Source organism: Grammomys surdaster, unplaced genomic scaffold, assembly GCF_004785775.1.
Source record: "Grammomys surdaster isolate TR1022 unplaced genomic scaffold, NIH_TR_1.0 125621, whole genome shotgun sequence".
Taxonomy (NCBI): domain Eukaryota; kingdom Metazoa; phylum Chordata; class Mammalia; order Rodentia; family Muridae; genus Grammomys; species Grammomys surdaster.
In genome coordinates, this window is record NW_021620462.1 from 673615 (window position 1) to 690660 (window position 17046).

A 17046-nucleotide genomic window follows, 5' to 3' on the forward strand; every position below is an offset into this window, starting at 1 on the left:
TATAACAGTATTTGTGTGATTTTGTGCGCTGATCCTGACAGTTCCTTTATAACAGTATTTGTGTGATTTTGTGTGCTGATCCTGACAGTTCCCAAGAATGGCAGTGTACAGTTTGACTATGGCTGAACATGTCCACCGATCATACCTAGAACTGGTGTCTGTAGTTTTTGTTAGAGGACAAAAAAGTACAATGAAGTAGGAACTGAATCTGGAGCATTAAAGGTGCCTGACAAGTGCCCTACCACTGAACTACCCCAATATCCTGCTTCTGTACGCCACCAGCTTTGAGGTCCCGAGACTGAATACAGGGCTCAGAGCTCTCTACTTCAGTGCTGTGTTCCTATCTTCTTTATTTTTTGTTTTTAGGGTCAGGCACAGACCAGGCTGGCCTTGCACTCCCAGAGACTTGCTTACTTCTTCCTCCAATGTGCTAGGATTAAAGGTCAGCACTACCACGCTCAGTTCCTAGACCTTCTTAAATTTTTCATTTTGAAACAGTCTTTCTACCTTGAACTATCCTCCTGCCTTAGTCTCCTAAGAAGCTGAAATTACAGGTGTGTGCTATCCAGTCCTGACTTCATTTGTACATCCCGAGTGCCACTGTTTCTCCTTTTTATGTAACCAGGAATTAAAAAATATTTTTTTCCTTCTAAAATCTAGGCTCTGATTTTGAAGCATCTCAATTAAACATGACCTGGAGTTATAGAACATGCCACTTTGTCGCACCTGACATTTATATCAGCTTGGTGCTCCAGTAGGAAGAGAGCACTCTTGCTGTCCTGCCGCTGTATGGCCATGTGCAGCAGTGTCTGTCCATCTGACATGGTGTCATTGATTGAAGCTCCGGAGCCCAGCAGCTGGGCAGCAATTGTGTGCATGCCTGGGAAACAAACAAGCTCCAGTTCATGCAGTACAGTCTTTTCCTGTTTTTTTTTTTTGACAACAAACAGACCCTTGAAGCTTCTCAAAGACAGCAGGTTTTCAGTGAATATAACAGGCAGAAAGTTATTTCACAGTAAAATGATTAGCCCCACCACTTCCTCCTACCCCCTCTAGTCTATCCGCCTACTTATCTCCTGAGAGTCAACAACATTTGGCATAGCTTACCAGTCCATAATGCCAGGCCGAGCACAGTTTGGTCTCTGGAATCCTTGAGGCTGAAGTCAGGAATGATTTGTAGGTTGTTGGTGGCGTGAAGAGCATTGGCTAAATATTTTTAAAAGAAAAAGAAACTTGACTTCACCATCCTGTGGCTGACAGAGTCACTTTTTTTCTTTCTTTCTTAAATCAAGGTAGAAGTAAGGAGGAAACGGTCTCCCCAGTGGTTGCCAGCCCTGGATGGATGGCCTCAAATATCTGGAGAGCTTGCTGTCTTTGACCCCTGAGTACTGTGGTGTTATAGCCATGAGCCACCACACTTGACTCCTTGGGTCACATTTAAGGCATTCTAGAAGCTAGGACTCAGTTATAAACGGACTGACTGCCAGCATATAATTGCTTTTCAAAGGGAGCCAACAGATATTTCTTGTGGGGAATGGAAATCTAGATCTGTTACTTTGAAGTAAAATATTTAAGATAAATTAATTTTTTTAAACTTAAACATTCCACACACAATGAAAATAGACTGTACTCTAGAGACTACAGTGTAAGTGATAGCTGTGCATGATTCACAAACAGAAGCAACAGCCTGTGAAGTCAACTGCCCAAACATCCATTTCCTCAGCTCACAATAGTGGGTATCAGACCCAACCACCTACCTTTCTGCTCTAAGATGACAGAAACCACATCTGGATGGTTATAGGCAATCGCCATGTGCAATGGTGTTTGTAGGTAGATGCCATCTACAGAACTCACTAGGACCGGAGACTCTTTAGACACAGGCAGAGCCTCCTCTGTCTGCAAGTTTGGATTGGCACCTTGCTGCAGGAGCTCTGCTGTGAGGTTGGCCAGGCCATGCCGACAAGCTGTATGTAAAGGAGTTTCTCCCTGAATGAAACAAAAACCAAATCACCTTAGAAGGGAATTAGGAGTTCCTGTCACAGTTACAGACAGTGGAAGTAAGCAAAACTCAGGCCCCACTGTCTGATGAGCTTTGCTGTGGGTTCCTCCTGTCACCAGCTGACCTCATGACCTCGACTCCCTTCCCTCAGTATCATTAACCTTTCATTTCGTAAGTGTCTTCCCAAGTATCTTTCTGTCTTTTCTCTCCCATGACAACCTTGGGTTTCCCTTTACTTTGTTCTCACATTTTTTCCTACTTATGCAAAGAATATTTCTCTATAAAACAGCAGCAGTCAAAAACTACCAGGCATCACCATAGTCAACACCAGAAAATGGCAATAGAACTATGGCCTGAAGTAAGCAGGGCTAACTTTTTTCTTTTTCTTCCTTCCTTCCTTTTTTGTTTTTGCTTATTTTTCAAGACAGGGTCTTTGTATAGCCTTGGCTGTCCTGGAACTCACTTTGTGGAACAGGCTGTCCTCTAATTCACAGAGATTCACCTACCCCTGCCCCACAAGTGCTGGGATTAAAGGTGTGAGCCAGCACTGCCAGGCTGGGCTGATATTCTTAAAGCAACAAGCACAAGTGATAAAAATGACCTGAAATATTAGCACAACTTCTCTTTCTGAAAATAAGAAAGCCAAAGAAAAGAAGGGTTCCCCACTAGGGAGAACTCCACCAAAAACCTAGCATTTAGTATCTAGTGTTCCAGATAGTATGTTAATATACATTTAAATAACTTGTTTATTAAAAAAAAGATTTTATATTTAATTGTGCATGCTTGTGTATGGGTGTATGCAATTGAATACAGGTGCCACAGAAGCCAGGTGTTGAATGCCCCCAGAGCCGAAGTCACAGGTAGTTGTGAGCTTATCCCACATGGGTACTGGAAATCCACCTCAAGTCCTCTGGGAGAGCAGGTGGCACTATTAACCAGTGAGCCATAGTAGCCTCACCAGCCCTATTTCTTTTCACCTCACCCATTCCCTATGACATCAAGACAAACTTCTTTTATAGCTGTTGAAACTGAAGCTCAGAAAGTCAAGTACATTGTCTAAGACTAAAGCAGGAAGTGGGAGAGCTGGTGAACTCAGGACTGTTTGACCCTAAGACCTACTGCCGATCTTATCAATGCCTTCCCTTACTCCGGGAAAATAGAATCTTGGATACTCCCAGAGATGCCTGAAACCATTGGAATACCAAACCCTATGTCTATATTTTCCTAAGGAAGTACTTATGGTAACATTTAGCTTATCATTTAGGCACAGAAATGGAACTAGCAACAATAAAACAATTATAATAATATACTCTAATAAAGTTGTGTGAATGTGACCTCTCAAAATACCTTCTGCTCTATATTCATCCTCTTGTAAGGACATGATGACTGAACATAATTGAAAGGATACAGGCATTATGACAATGAAGATAAGCTTTGACACTGAGTCAGACCATCTTATGAGAGAGAGTGGCAGGCAGTGTAGGCACCATGGATACACTGGACAAAGGGGTGATTCACAAACTAAGATCATATGACATTTCATGATGCTACCCCAGCAGACAACCTAAAGTTTATGAATTATTTTCACAATTTTCCATTTACTATATTCAGACTGTGACTGACCATAGGTATCTGAAATCTAAAAGTAAAACTGCAGGTGAGGGGAGACCATGATCTGGTTGGCATTGTTGCTTAGGGACAGATGGAAGAAGCAGCCCCACAGGAGACCTGAAGAGCCAGAAGCAAGACAGGATAGCACACCTGTGATCCTAGCACTGGGGCGTCTAAGACAGGAGGTCACAAGTTTGAGGTCAGGTTCTACAGAGCAGGTCAAGACCAGCCTGGGTTACATAACTGTTTCAAACCCAAAAGAATCAAGAAGCTATTATAACACTTGTTTACATTCTTGCTTGCTAATTTCTATTATTATATTACAGAGTCTACAGGATCTAGTTCAGGACATGGCTATAGTTGCTGACTGAATCAATCAACCAATTTTGATAATATGAGAGTCCTTTTTACATTGATTATATGAATATTTACAAAAGTGAAGAAGAAAAAAAAATACTATTCCATTTTTCCTGCATACCCAAGATAGCCATTTCTTCCACAAACCAGCTGCCTGTTCCAACTTACCCATTTGTTCCTGTGGTTGGCGTGGGCACCACTGGTTGCCAGGAAGAGAGCTGCAGCCTCATTTCCAGCCCCAGCTGCCCTCTGTAGTAAACAATTTCCTACAAGAAAGAAGCCAGGTTCATTCTTCTGTTTGCATGAAAATGAGCTCAAGTCCCACCCTGTACAACAGCCTGTCCTCACTGATGGCCAGTCCACACAGACAGTAGGTGCTGCTTCATCATTCTTCCTGGCAGTAAGTTCTAGCTCCTCATAGGGCTTGAGTAGGGGCAAAGTTCCCCTCCTATCACAGCAGTGCTGCTGACATTTTCTATAACATTTCCTTTGCCATACAGGCCTGATCTGTAAGTTGCACAACATTTGGCAATACCCTGGCTCCTAGCCACAGATGCCAAAGGATCTCTGAACTTGTAGCAATCAGAAACATCTAGGGGTTCAGTGGTTAAGAGCACTGGCTGCTGCTCTTCCAGCACTGGGTTCTTCAAGAGGACCCAGGTTCAATTCACAGCACCCACACGGCAATGCAAAACTGCTTACAGCTCAGTTCCAGGAGACGTAATGTTCTTTTTTGGTCTGCATTGGGTACCAGACATGCACATGGTGCACTGACATACATACAGGCAAAGCATCCACAACACATAAAATAAAATTTAAGTTAAAACAAAACAAAACAAAGTCTAGAGATGCTTGCAAATGTTCTAGGGAAGATGGGATGCAAGTAGCAATGATCAGGCATCATGACCTGCAGCTATACTAGAAAATGCCCACCAGGAACTTCAGTCCTATCCTCACAGCCTTAGTAAGCTTGCTGTTAGCTCAGGAAGAGTTTTGCTTCATATTGTAACTATTTTCTGAATAAGACACTTAGGAAAATAAAATCTTTTCCAAATGGTTTTTGGCTCCAGACCCACTGGTCTAACTATTTCCAAATACAACATGAAATCTCATGTGGGCCCTGGAGAGATGACCCAGTGGTTCAGAGTATGCAATGTTCCTACAGGGTAACTGAGTTTAGTCTGATGGCTCACAAATGCCTGTAACTCCAGCTACACAGGATCTAATGCCCTCTTCTGGCCTCAGCAAGCACCTAGATACATGTGCACATAGCCATATACAGACACACAGGGACACTCATAATTAAAACTAAAAATCTTTGAAAAAAACAATCTCATATTCTAAAGCTGTAGTGCTTGAAAAGTCTAAATAAAATAAATATTATGACTAAAAAAGAAAAAGGAAAGAAATGGGACAAAGCACTGCCACGGAGAGGGCTCAGTCAAGAATGCTTTCTGTGTAACTTAACCTACACCTCATTTTCAGAGCTGTGTTTTACTTTATGTTTTTTTTTCTAAGACAGGGCTTCATTATTGTAGGCCTGGATGACCTAGAATTTGTTATGGAGAGCAGACAGACCTTGAACTCACAAAAGATCCAACTGCCTTTACCTCCTGAGTGCTGGGATCAAAGGTGTGCTCCACTGGGCTCAGGCTCCCCCAGTACTATGTAAATAGCAGTAGGTGCACCTATAATGCCAGTATTTCTAAAGTGAGATGGAAGGAGGAGCCATGAGTAGAAACTCTAGAGCTGGCTAGCCTATGCAGAAGGGATCCTGCCTTCAGAACCAAATACCAGAAGTTATCATCTGACTTCCACATGCTCAATCATATATGTATGTACACATATATGTACCCTCAATTTTAAAAAGAAAAGAAAATGGACAAAATACTACTTTGTTTTTATATCATTTTTTTCTCCCTTCACAGAAAGTGACCTCATCTATAGTTTATAGTCATTCTAATCTCAACTTCTGCTGGGCATGGTATATGCCTAGAATCTTAGCTGTTAGGAGGTAAAAGCAAGACAATAAATAGGGGGCTGGAGAAATGGCTTAGCAGTTCAGAGTACTGAATACCCTGCAGAGGACCTGAGTTCAGTTCTAGCTCTATGGGGTGACTCCACATCATTTGGACAATACAGCAGGACCTTGTCGAGAGAGGGGGGGGGGGGGGAGGGGGAGGGGGGGGAGGGGAGGGAGAGAGGGAGAGAGAAGGAAAGAGAGGGAGAGAGGGAGAGGGAGAGAGGGAGAGGGAGAAAGGGAGAGAGGGGGAGAGAGGAAGAGAGGGAGAGAGAGGAAGAGAGGGAGAGAGAAAGGGAGAGAGAGGGAGAGGGCAAGGGAGAGAGGGGGGAGAGAGGAAGAGGGAGGGGGAGAGAGGAAGAGGGAGGGGGAGAGAGGAAAAGAGGGAGAGGGAGAGAGGGAGGGGGGAGAGAGGGGGGAGAGGGAGAGAGAAAGGGGGGAGGGGGAGGGAGAGAGAGAGAAAGAGAGAGAGGGAGAGAGAGGGAGAGAAGAAAACCTCATAGCAGGTAATAAGAGCTGAAGGCAGTAAGTTCTGTTCAGAGAGCTAAGAGTTTTAGTCTAAATACCTGGAAAGGCCATCCTGACTACATATAAATCTAGAAATGGTGGTATACGACAGCTCATCACTGTTGGTAATACTAGTTCAAGGGGATCCCATGGCCTCTTCTGGCCTCCTTGAACACTAGGCACATACATGATACATACATACATGTAAGTAAAACACTCATCCTAATAAAATAAAATAGATATAAAATGATTATAAGATTTAAAGAGTTAAGATCATCTTCAGCTACATATCAAATCTGAGAGCAATCCAGCTATATGACTCAAAAACAAAATAAAATCTAGACTAAAACTCAATTTTATAATGGAAAATATCTCAATAGTAAGTAGATGAGGTTGGGAGGGTCCCAGGTACAGCTCACTGACAGCACATGTACTGGCTGGTTTTGTGTGTCGACTTGACACAAGCTTAAGTTATCACAGATAAAGGAGCCTCCCTTGAGGAAATGCCTCCATGAGATCCAGCTGTAAGGCATTTTCTCAATTAGTTATCAAGGGTGGGCGGGCCCATTGTGGGTGGTGCCTTCCTTGGCTGGTAGTCTAGGGTTCTTTAAGAAAGCAGGCTGAGCAAGTCATGGGAAGCAATCCAGTAAGCAGTATTCCTCCATGACCTCTGCATCAGCTCCTGCCTCCAGATTCCTGCCCTGTTTGAGTTCCAGTCCTGACTTCCTTGGGTAATGAACAGCAATGTGGAAGTATAAGCTGAATAAACCCTTTCCTCTCCCAACTTGCTTCTTGGTTGTGATGTTTTGTGTAGGAATAGAAATGCTGACTAAGACAGCACACTACTAGCACTAAGGAAGGAAGGGAAGAGAGGAAAGGTGAGAAAGGAGATGGTAGAACAAACATTCCAAAGTTGATTAGAGAACATGAAGACTTGCACAGTGCAATGGACAACTGTGATTTAATGCACAAAGAGAATTCCGGTGAAAATGCTTATTATTGTAAACAATATATCACATTTTAGAAGAACATATTCTAAGGCTGGCAATGTAGCTCAGTAAGTTTTTGCCAGCTTGTGCAAACTGTCCCTGTGTACAAGCCCAACAATGTAAGGGTAGCGGGTGCAAGCTTATATAGAGAAAACAGTAATGCAACAAAATTCAAGTTCTAAATGCCACACTATTACACACTATAATTAAGGTTAGAAATCGATAAAAATGTGGCAAAAACCCAGTATAATTTCTAGATTAATATCTAGCTAGACACGATGGCATTTCCAGGTGCTTAATCTGAAACTCCAAACTTAATCTAAAACTTAATTTAAAACTAGCACTCTGGGCAGAACTTACTGCCTTCTGCTTTTGCTACCTACTATGGGAATTCCACACCCCCCATCCCCAACCTTTCTGGACAACATGTTGCTATATTGTTCTACCTGACTAGAACTGTGTAAACCAGACTGGCCTTGAATTTGTAATTATCCTAGCATGTGTTAGGATGACAAGGATGGACAATCTTATGGAGCTAGTGGGGTGCTTTCATTTGGCCTTCCTCTCTTCTCTCCCTCCCCTCTTTCCTCTCTATCATTATTAATTGTGTATTAAATCTAAATTCAAGGACATAGGCATGTGCTGAGGTATAACCCCAGCCTCTTTAAAGTTATTATAACTTTAGCAAATGTATTACTTAATAATTATCTTTTTGGACAGAGAGGAGGTAGGAATCAACTTTCTTTGTTAATGGTTCCTACCATGCCTGACATCCATTCATTTCTATGTGTGTGTTATGGGCATGAGTAGGGTAAGACAGTGCATTAACCCTGTCTGGAGGTCAGAGGAGTTATAGGAGTCTGTTCTCTCTCTCTCCTACCATGTTGGTTCTAGTGATCAGGCTTGGTGACAAGCACATTTACCCACTGAGCCATTTCAGCAGCTCTCAACTAACACTTTCTATGAGTACTCAATACTTAAATCAGTGGCATGTGGAGGTCAAGTGCCTCCCAGATCACAGCAGTGCAAACGTGCTGAGACACTCCTGAGAGTGCACTGTGTGTCTCCATTTTCACTGTCAAGAAAACCTGTACTTCTCATACTAAACAAAACAAAAAAAAAAACAACAAAACACACACACACACACACACACTCACACACACACACACTCACACACACAAAACCCAGTTTCACTCAACATGGTACTTGATGACTTTGTAAAAACTCTTAATTTTAGTAACTCTCAACAATGTATGTTTGTAAGAGCCAGGTGCTACATGAGAAATACAGACAAAGCTGCTGCCACACTGTAAAGCACACTGTCTAAAGGAGCACACTTGCATTAAGGTACATGAACAACATCAGCAGTGTCCGGGAACAGAGTTTTAACTCAGAATGACTCCCAATATACTACTGTTATTTAAACTTGAATGTTTGGTAGACATTTTCTTGAAAATGAATGAAGAGAGCTTGTCTTTTTAAGAAAAACAATTAAAAATAGTATTTTTAACTTAAAATTTAAATCTTGGAAAACTTTGGTATTTGTGGTACAGTGAAAGACTTCTGATGAGATGAACAGTGACACAGAAATCAACTCTGAAACATGACACACGGGGGTACGTCTATAACACAGTGAACCAACACTCTCCAATGACAAAGGCAGAATATTCTAGAACTACGCACATACAGGGACAATCTATTCAAAGCATCAACTGGTTGTGACTTTAGTAACTTTAGTATGATATGCAGAATGTAGCTCCGTTCCTTTTTCATGTCTCTAAGGCTGTGCGTTCTTCATACACTTTAAGCAGAACACATCTGATAAGACTGAACACAGATGAAAATAAGAAAATGCCTGCTCTTCTAATGAACCTGTTTAAGTTTATTTTCATAGTAAGTATATTCTCTATACCACACACTGATTAACACAGCTCTTTGCAAGCGTCTCAGTTCTGGAGCTGGAGAGGTGCTCAGCAGTCAGGAGTGCCTGCTGTTCTCACAGAGCGCCCAGGTTCCCAGCACCACAGCAGCTCACAATCACCTCACACCCAACTTCAGATCAAACCACTTCTTCTGACTTCCAAGGGCACCAGGCAAGCATGTGGCAAAGAAACATGCAGGTAAACATTCAGACATGTACAATAATCTAAAAATCAAATTAAAAACTAAAGTTTTTTGGTTTTATAAAATGGGTATGGCAGATTGTGTCTATAATCTCAGTACTTGGGAGGCTGAGGCAGGAGAACCTCTAGTTCAAGTCCAGCCTCAGCTACATGTACCTAAAAAGACTGTCTCAAAATCAAAAATAAAAGAAAAAAATTCTCATTATTATTTTCCAGTTCTAGTACATACTAAAGATATAGCTGTCCAAACAAAAACTACCTGAAATGTGAGTTCTCTGAGGGTAGAAGGACCTGCAGGTCTACAGAGTCTAAGAAGCATTGCTTTAATTTACCAGGTATGTTTTAGCTTCTAAGACTTAAACTGATGTTTGGTTAAATTATTTAGAGCACAAGATTAAAAAAAAAAATCACAACCTGGGCTTTTACTGAACTTAAAATTAAATACAAAAGAAATAGTTCTTCTAATAGTAAGCCTTTCCATTTCTGTATTTTTATTAAAACATTTACAACCTTGTGCTGTTGTAATCCCAACACTGAGGCTAAGGCAGGAGGATCACATGCTCAAAGCTAGTTTCAGCTGTCTAGTAAGTCTTAGGCCAGTATTGACATCACAACTCATGCCCCCAACAGCAAACCCAATGGTCTACTGTTTTCCTCAGACTCCCGCCTCACTCCCAGGGCAGCAGTGCTCTACCTGTCATTGCATCAGGAGCATCAGTGTTGCTGCCGCGTTGAATGAGTCTGGCTGCAAAGCTATTCTCATCAAATGATGTCCCGTTTACCACAGGGAGGTCTTCAAAGGGGTTTACAGACTGGTCTGAAGACACAGTGATGTACTGGACGGCAAGCCAAAGTGCAGTGCTGCCTTCGTGATCTTTCAGCTCTAGATCTAATCTGAAATAAAGAAGCGATGTGAATGACAGATACAATTTCCAGCCTCCCTTTGTTGCCAACAGCTCCACTCTCTCCCTATATGTTCTAAAGGACAAATTTTTATTTTATTTAAGGTCTGTAACTGTAAAGACATCTTAGAGAAAACTTCAGGCTAGGTATCCCATTACCTGGGAGGCTAAAGCAGAAGGACTTTGAATTCCAGGCCTGCCTGAACTACTTAAATAAGACCTCATATCAAACAAACAAATGAACAATAATTTTTAAAAATTTTAGTAAGGAAAGATTTTTCACTCACAATCCCACCCTCACAACCGCTTTTCATTTCTCCAGGCCGCCCTACGTACTGTTTACACTGCAGCAGCTGATTGAACACATATTCGTTCCTGGCCATGATGGACAAATGTAAAGGAGTCCTGAGGGTAAAACAGAATAAAATGAAATAAAAGAGGAGTCAGTTCAGGAGAGACAGATGCTCATAGCAGACAGGGATTAGAATCCTTGGTAAAATCACATCAACAACCAATTCCATCACTCTGGTTTCCAAAACCATGGCCAAGAATCAAAATATGAAAGCGACTTTGCTTCTATGGCCCACACTCTCTACCCCAATTCTAACCCTTCCTGAGGAATGTGGTAAACAGTAGCTTCTGGCACACTTTTGTCTCATCTGTCCTCTGCCAATTTGAAAAGAAACTTAACTTTGCTCTTCACTGTAATGTTCTATCAACACTGGAGCACACAGCAGCATCAACAAAGAACTGGGTCAATTCTTCACCACCTGTTTATCTAGTACTCAAGTGCCTGGAGGGAAGGCTGCCACTAGAGCACAGGCCCTGCGCGTGGGTCTACTGCAGATGGACAGACTGCCCACGCTTACTACAGTTAGAGTGGAAAAACAAAAAACAAACCCAAAGAATCAACATGGAGAAAGACAGATGTAACTATTAGGAAAATGGTTAATGATTATGACACAAAGATCCTGGACCGTCTTATTCCCACACATCACATACCGCATAGATCCTCAGCCAAGCTCACAGACGTCTTAGTTCCTGGGTGGGTTTTCAAAACGATCAACTGATCTGATGGTGAGTGGTGTCTGTGGCCTGCCTGAAGCTGGTGAGGCAAGTAGTTGAACTGCATTGGACTTCAAAGCCTCCCACACTTTTGCCTCAAAGACAGGCAACTCCTCCCACTATTCTAAGCCTCAAGCAGTCCTCAACCAACACTTTCTGGGAAGATGCAGAAACAGCAGAAACTGGGCTGCAGATGGCTCAGTGGTTAAGAACAGTACTTACTCTTCCAGGGGACCTGGATTTGATTCTTAGCACCCAGACAATGGCTCACAGGCACCTGTAACTCCAATTCCAGGGAATCCTAACACTCTTCAAGCCTCCACAGGCACTATGTGCATGTGGTATATTGATATACATGCATCCAAAACACCCATACACAAAAAAATAAGAAATAAAAACTTGTAAAAACGTAAAACACAAAACAAACTCAGAAACATTACCAAATACAAGAAGGGCTGTCCAGTAAAACTCTGGAGATATTTGTAAGGCAGGATTGAGTTTAAAATAGGATTTTTTCTAACCGTTAGCCCTCACAGAGATAAAACAGCTTGCCTTAAGGTAGTAGTTTCTCCTCAAAGTATCCAAGTGATCCTAAACTGCTTTAAAAAGTCCATGTGAGCGCAGACGAGATGACCATTCTGGTTGCTTCCAACACAGAAATGATATAAATTGCTTAGAAACTCAGACTTACTTTAGCAAGGCTGTAAATGTTTTCTTCAAATGCTTCTAGTCTTAGTCATGACACTACTTTGCATGAAAAATAAATGTTTGCAACTTCAGTGAACATCAAATGTAATAGTATCAAATAGTGTGTATGTTTATTATGTGCCACCACAAAAATTCTCTTTTGGAGTTAGTGCACTTACCTGCCCTTGTTATCCTGCATGTTGGGGTTAGCACCAGCCTGCAGGAGGGCCTCTGCAATCTGTGCCATCTCAGACATCACATCTGCTGAGTATTTCTTTGAACTGTACAATGCTACAAGGTGTAATGGGGTCTCCTGGGCCCCTAGTGTGGCAGCGTTGACAAGGGCCCCATTCTTAATGAGGAATGTAGATGCAAAAAGATCTCCTTAAAAAGAAACAACAAAACACACAATGACAAGACAGCAACCAGATACTGTGGCCAATAAATCCTCAGAAGGCAACAGGAGATAACTGCAGACATAGGAGAACAGCTGGGGGCGTCTGAAGCAGCATCTCGGATGGTGGAAACTCATGACAGTTCACAGAGTTATGCTTTAATTCAAAAGGCTCCTTTTTCCACCTTTTAATTATCCATGATGATTTGCCCTGGTTCCTTTCTTCAAGATGCCTTTTCTACCTAACAGTAACAGACTTGGGTGGGAGAGATGGTTGAGTGGTTGTTCTTACAGAGGACCCCAGTTTGAGTACCAGCACCAACTGCCAGGGATCTGACATCCTCTTATGGATTCTATGAACACATGCAGAAAGACACACAGAAAGAAACACACACACACACACACACACACACACACACACACACACACACACACACACGTAGGTGGGTGGGCGGGAACAGTTATTTTTCTTAGTGGCCTCCAGGTGGCACCAATTAGCTTCTACTTTCCACCAAAGTCTTTAAAAATTGGCCTCAAGGCCAGGCAGTGGTAATGTACACTTTTAATCCCAGCACTTAGGAGACAGAGGTAAATGGGTCTCTGAGTTCGAGGCCACCTTGTCTACACAGAGAAACCCTGGTTCAAAAAAACAAACAAAAAACCCAAAACCAACCAAACAACAATAATAAACTGGCCTCACTAAAATATTAGGGAAGAAAATGGATCAACTTCAGTACTACTGGGTTTCACTTTAACAGACAGGATCTAATTCCAATCAATTCTGATTTCAGATACTAACCTCTCTTACCAGAGTCATAGGTCTACTTTTAAGACAGAAATGATGACACAGGCACACAAAAAAACCCTGCAGATGCTTAGATTCAGATGAAAAGCATAATAAAAACCATCTTCTATTTTTTTTCTCAAAAGACAATGATAGTCTTTCTCTGTAGCCCAGGCTGGCTTCTAATTGGCATCACTCTCCTGTCTAGCTCCTCATGTGGTAAGATTACAGGCAAGAACTACCATTCTTAGCTAACATTTTTATGACTTAAGCCTTCTTAAAAAATTACCTGACTTTAAATAAAATTTACTTCATTGGTTAGACCCAAAAATCAGTTCATAATTTATAATCAAGCATTTATATATACTTTATACAAAAAAGGCTCTTTAGGAATTATCAGAAGTTGAATTAATGAAAGTCAGTTCAGAGGGTAAACAAACAAACAACAGCCAGAGAACAGGACAAAGCAGGGAACTGGAAGCCAGGCCCTAGATAAGGTTCTTAGCAACAAGGAAACAAAGCATTCCACACACCTCAACCTGAACAAGGATTCGACTCATAGTCAACTACCTGTCGACTACAGTCACGGAGTCAGGAGTGCTGAGCACGGCTAAAGCCTCAGCAACAGAAAGCCAGTGTCTCCCTACTGGAAACGTCCAGTCACTTGCTTTCCTCATTCACCAACAATGCCAGGAAAGTGAGGCATTAGTGTAATAGTTTTCCCACATAAAAATATTCCTAACCAATGCTAAACAGTTTTTAAATGCACATGCAATGTTTCTTTCAGTTTTATGACAGTTTTAATTAGAGCAAATCATATTTAATAGTTCTCATTCTAATTGGTCAGGAGAGGCCCATTTAGGAAACCTATTGGTCTATGTGAGTTACTACAGTTTTTTTAGTAGTGAAAAAACTAGAATTGTTATGAAAGGACTCATCATCTTGCTTAAGTCAGACTAATCAAAGGAGACGGTAACACTGCCTTATGTGAGTCTCCTATGGCCTCACAGACCCTAATACCATCAAATTCTTCTGACAGACATGTGCACTTGCTTGGTAGGATGTGCACTAATGTTACGGATTCTGATGTGCATCTTGAAGAAGACCTCATTCATATTTTAATGAACCTCCACCACTCATTAATGAATTAAAAGCAAGGTCAATAGGCAAACTTAAAGGTAGCACTCAATCATTTGGGTAACACTAACCAAGTGACATCAAGCCAAAGAAGGCAATGTCAAGTAATTCCTTGGAAGGATGTGATAACACACATATAAAACCCAGAACACAAGAGTCAGGCCGGAGGAGCACTGTAGGTCTGAGACTAGGCTCTACCATGTAGTTAGTGTTCTAGGATAGCCAGTGTTTCAGTGGGACCTCAAGGAAAAGACAATTCCCTATGGGGCCTGATTTTGGTACTCCAATCCTCAGGCAAGGTAAAGGCCACTGTGTTTACTCAATCAGCAACAGGCAGTCATTGTATGAGGGACATCCCAATCCTGTCTCACTGTGCTAACAGCCTGGTGAAGCAGAAAGATCCCTTTCCATTTTACAAACAAGAAAGTATGGGCGAGTGACTGTCAAAGCAACACAAAAGCCAGGATTCAGACCAGTCTGTGCTCTGTCCACTACAGCATGCTGCACTCTTTTTAAAGTCTGCTATATTCACACTGTAATCCACATACTTCAAGACAATTCACAAACGCAGAATGAAAGATTAAACCACCCTAGAACACTCATCAACACTATCTTGGCAATTCCTGTAGCTAAGCAATCACCCAAATATTTAGTAATTCACCAGAGATGTTCTTTCATGAAAAGTAAGAATTCAGCTCCCAGAGAAGAAAGGAACTTAATTGTTTTTTTTTAGTAACAAGTGAATCTGTTTCCAAAATAAACACTTCAGATACTAAACAGAGTAGGAAGAAACAATTCCCTCTGGTATAGAAACTTTCCCCCAATGAACACAAACCCAGAGCTAACTGCTGTGTGTGCTTGGAAAAAGGCATTTACTCTCCACAGCAAGTTGTTCTAAGGGTTTCCTACCCAGTGATGAATGAGTAAAACTTCCCTATTAGCCAGCAAGCTCAACCCTCGACGTAGTTCAAAAGGACATTTATACTACAACTTTTGTCCACAAAGGAGAGAAAGCCGCAGCCGCACATCACCAGCATCCAAACAGTACATCCTGCTAAGGGACAGAACTATGCTGGATCATATAGCAGTGTCATCTGTTGATGGACATCCCTTTTCTGGCTTTCATGAATAATGCAACCACAAACACACACATACCTCTGTGGTTTGCTAACATAGAGATTTCCTCCACCTGTATACCAAGAGTGGCACCAACTATTGTTTTTGAGAAATCTCCACATTGGTTTTTCATAGTGGCTATACAAGTTTACATTCTCACAAATAACAACAAACACAGAATTTGGGAGGCAAAGGCAGGCCTCTGTGAGTTCACAGCGAACTGGTCTACACAGTGAAACTCTGTCTCAAAAATTAAAAAAGAAAACAAAATTCCTCTTTCTCACTAGCATGTGAGGATTTTTTAAAAAAAAATTATCTATATCTTTTGATACTTACTTTCCAGAGTCATTTCTGTCCTTCTACCATGGGTCTTGAGAATCAAACTCGGATCATCAGGCTTGGCACAAGTGCCTTGACTCACTGAAACATCTCTTGGCCCTGTCATTTATTGTCCTTTAGACAATCATTCTGAACTGGAATGAGATAGACTCTCAAAGCAGTTTTATGTGTATTTCCTGGTGGGTGAGGATGGGGAACACTTTAAAGTTTTATTTACCATCTGTATATCCTCTATTGAGACCTGACAGTTTAGCCTACTTATAGATTGGATGTGTATTTTTAAAGTGTTGAATTTCTGGAGTTCTTTACATCTACTGAGTATCACCCGTCTGATACATAACCTGAAACTGTGTAGCCTTTTCCCACTATCTCTTCCCTCTGGTGATTGTTTACTTTGTTGTCCAGAAGCTTCCTCATTTTGATTTTGGGGACTATTTCCTTGCTACTAGAGTACTGTTCAGAAAACCCTTGCCTACACCTGTATCTAGAGGAATTTTAGCTATGTCTCCTTCCTCTAGCACAGTGGTTCTTAACCTTTCTAATGTCATAGCCCTTTAATATAGTTCCTCATGGTATGGGGACACAGAACTATAAAATTATTTTATTACTACTTCATAACTGTAATTTTGGTATCCTTATGAACTGTAATGCCATATGGCTGTTGGCAAGTGCAACAAGCACTCTTAGCTTCTCTCCCGCCCCTCCAAAATATGTTTTTGACAGAGTTCTCAAAATTGCAATGCTATACCTATATTTCTGAATCCCTTTTTTTTGTTGATGTTTTTTTGTTTTTTTCGAGACATGGTTTCTCAGTGTAGCCTTGGCTGTCCTGGAACTCACTCTGGAGTGCTGGGATTAAAGATTAAAGGTGTGCAACACTACCATCACCTGGCCAATCCTCATTTTTTTGTCAGTCTACATGCCTGCTCTTGGGTCAGCAGTACTTTTTAATTAAGAAAAGAGAGAGAGAGAAAGAGAGAGAGAGGGAGAGAGAGAGAGAGAGAGAGAGAGAGAGA

At 41.6% G+C, this 17046-nt stretch overlaps 1 protein-coding gene across 1 annotated transcript in view; it reads right to left on the reverse strand.

Annotated features, from left to right (window-relative positions):
* Ankfy1 (ankyrin repeat and FYVE domain containing 1) overlaps positions 1–17046 on the reverse strand; it is a 77221-nt gene that overhangs the window by 19191 nt on the left and 40984 nt on the right. Inside the window, exons 8-14 of the mRNA XM_028787253.1 lie at positions 12440–12644; positions 10845–10913; positions 10301–10500; positions 4136–4233; positions 1758–1986; positions 1108–1206; positions 727–880 (exon numbers count right to left, since the gene is read on the reverse strand). Coding sequence (XP_028643086.1) covers positions 727–880; positions 1108–1206; positions 1758–1986; positions 4136–4233; positions 10301–10500; positions 10845–10913; positions 12440–12644 — 1054 coding nt within the window. The remainder of the gene's footprint in view (positions 1–726; positions 881–1107; positions 1207–1757; positions 1987–4135; positions 4234–10300; positions 10501–10844; positions 10914–12439; positions 12645–17046) is intronic.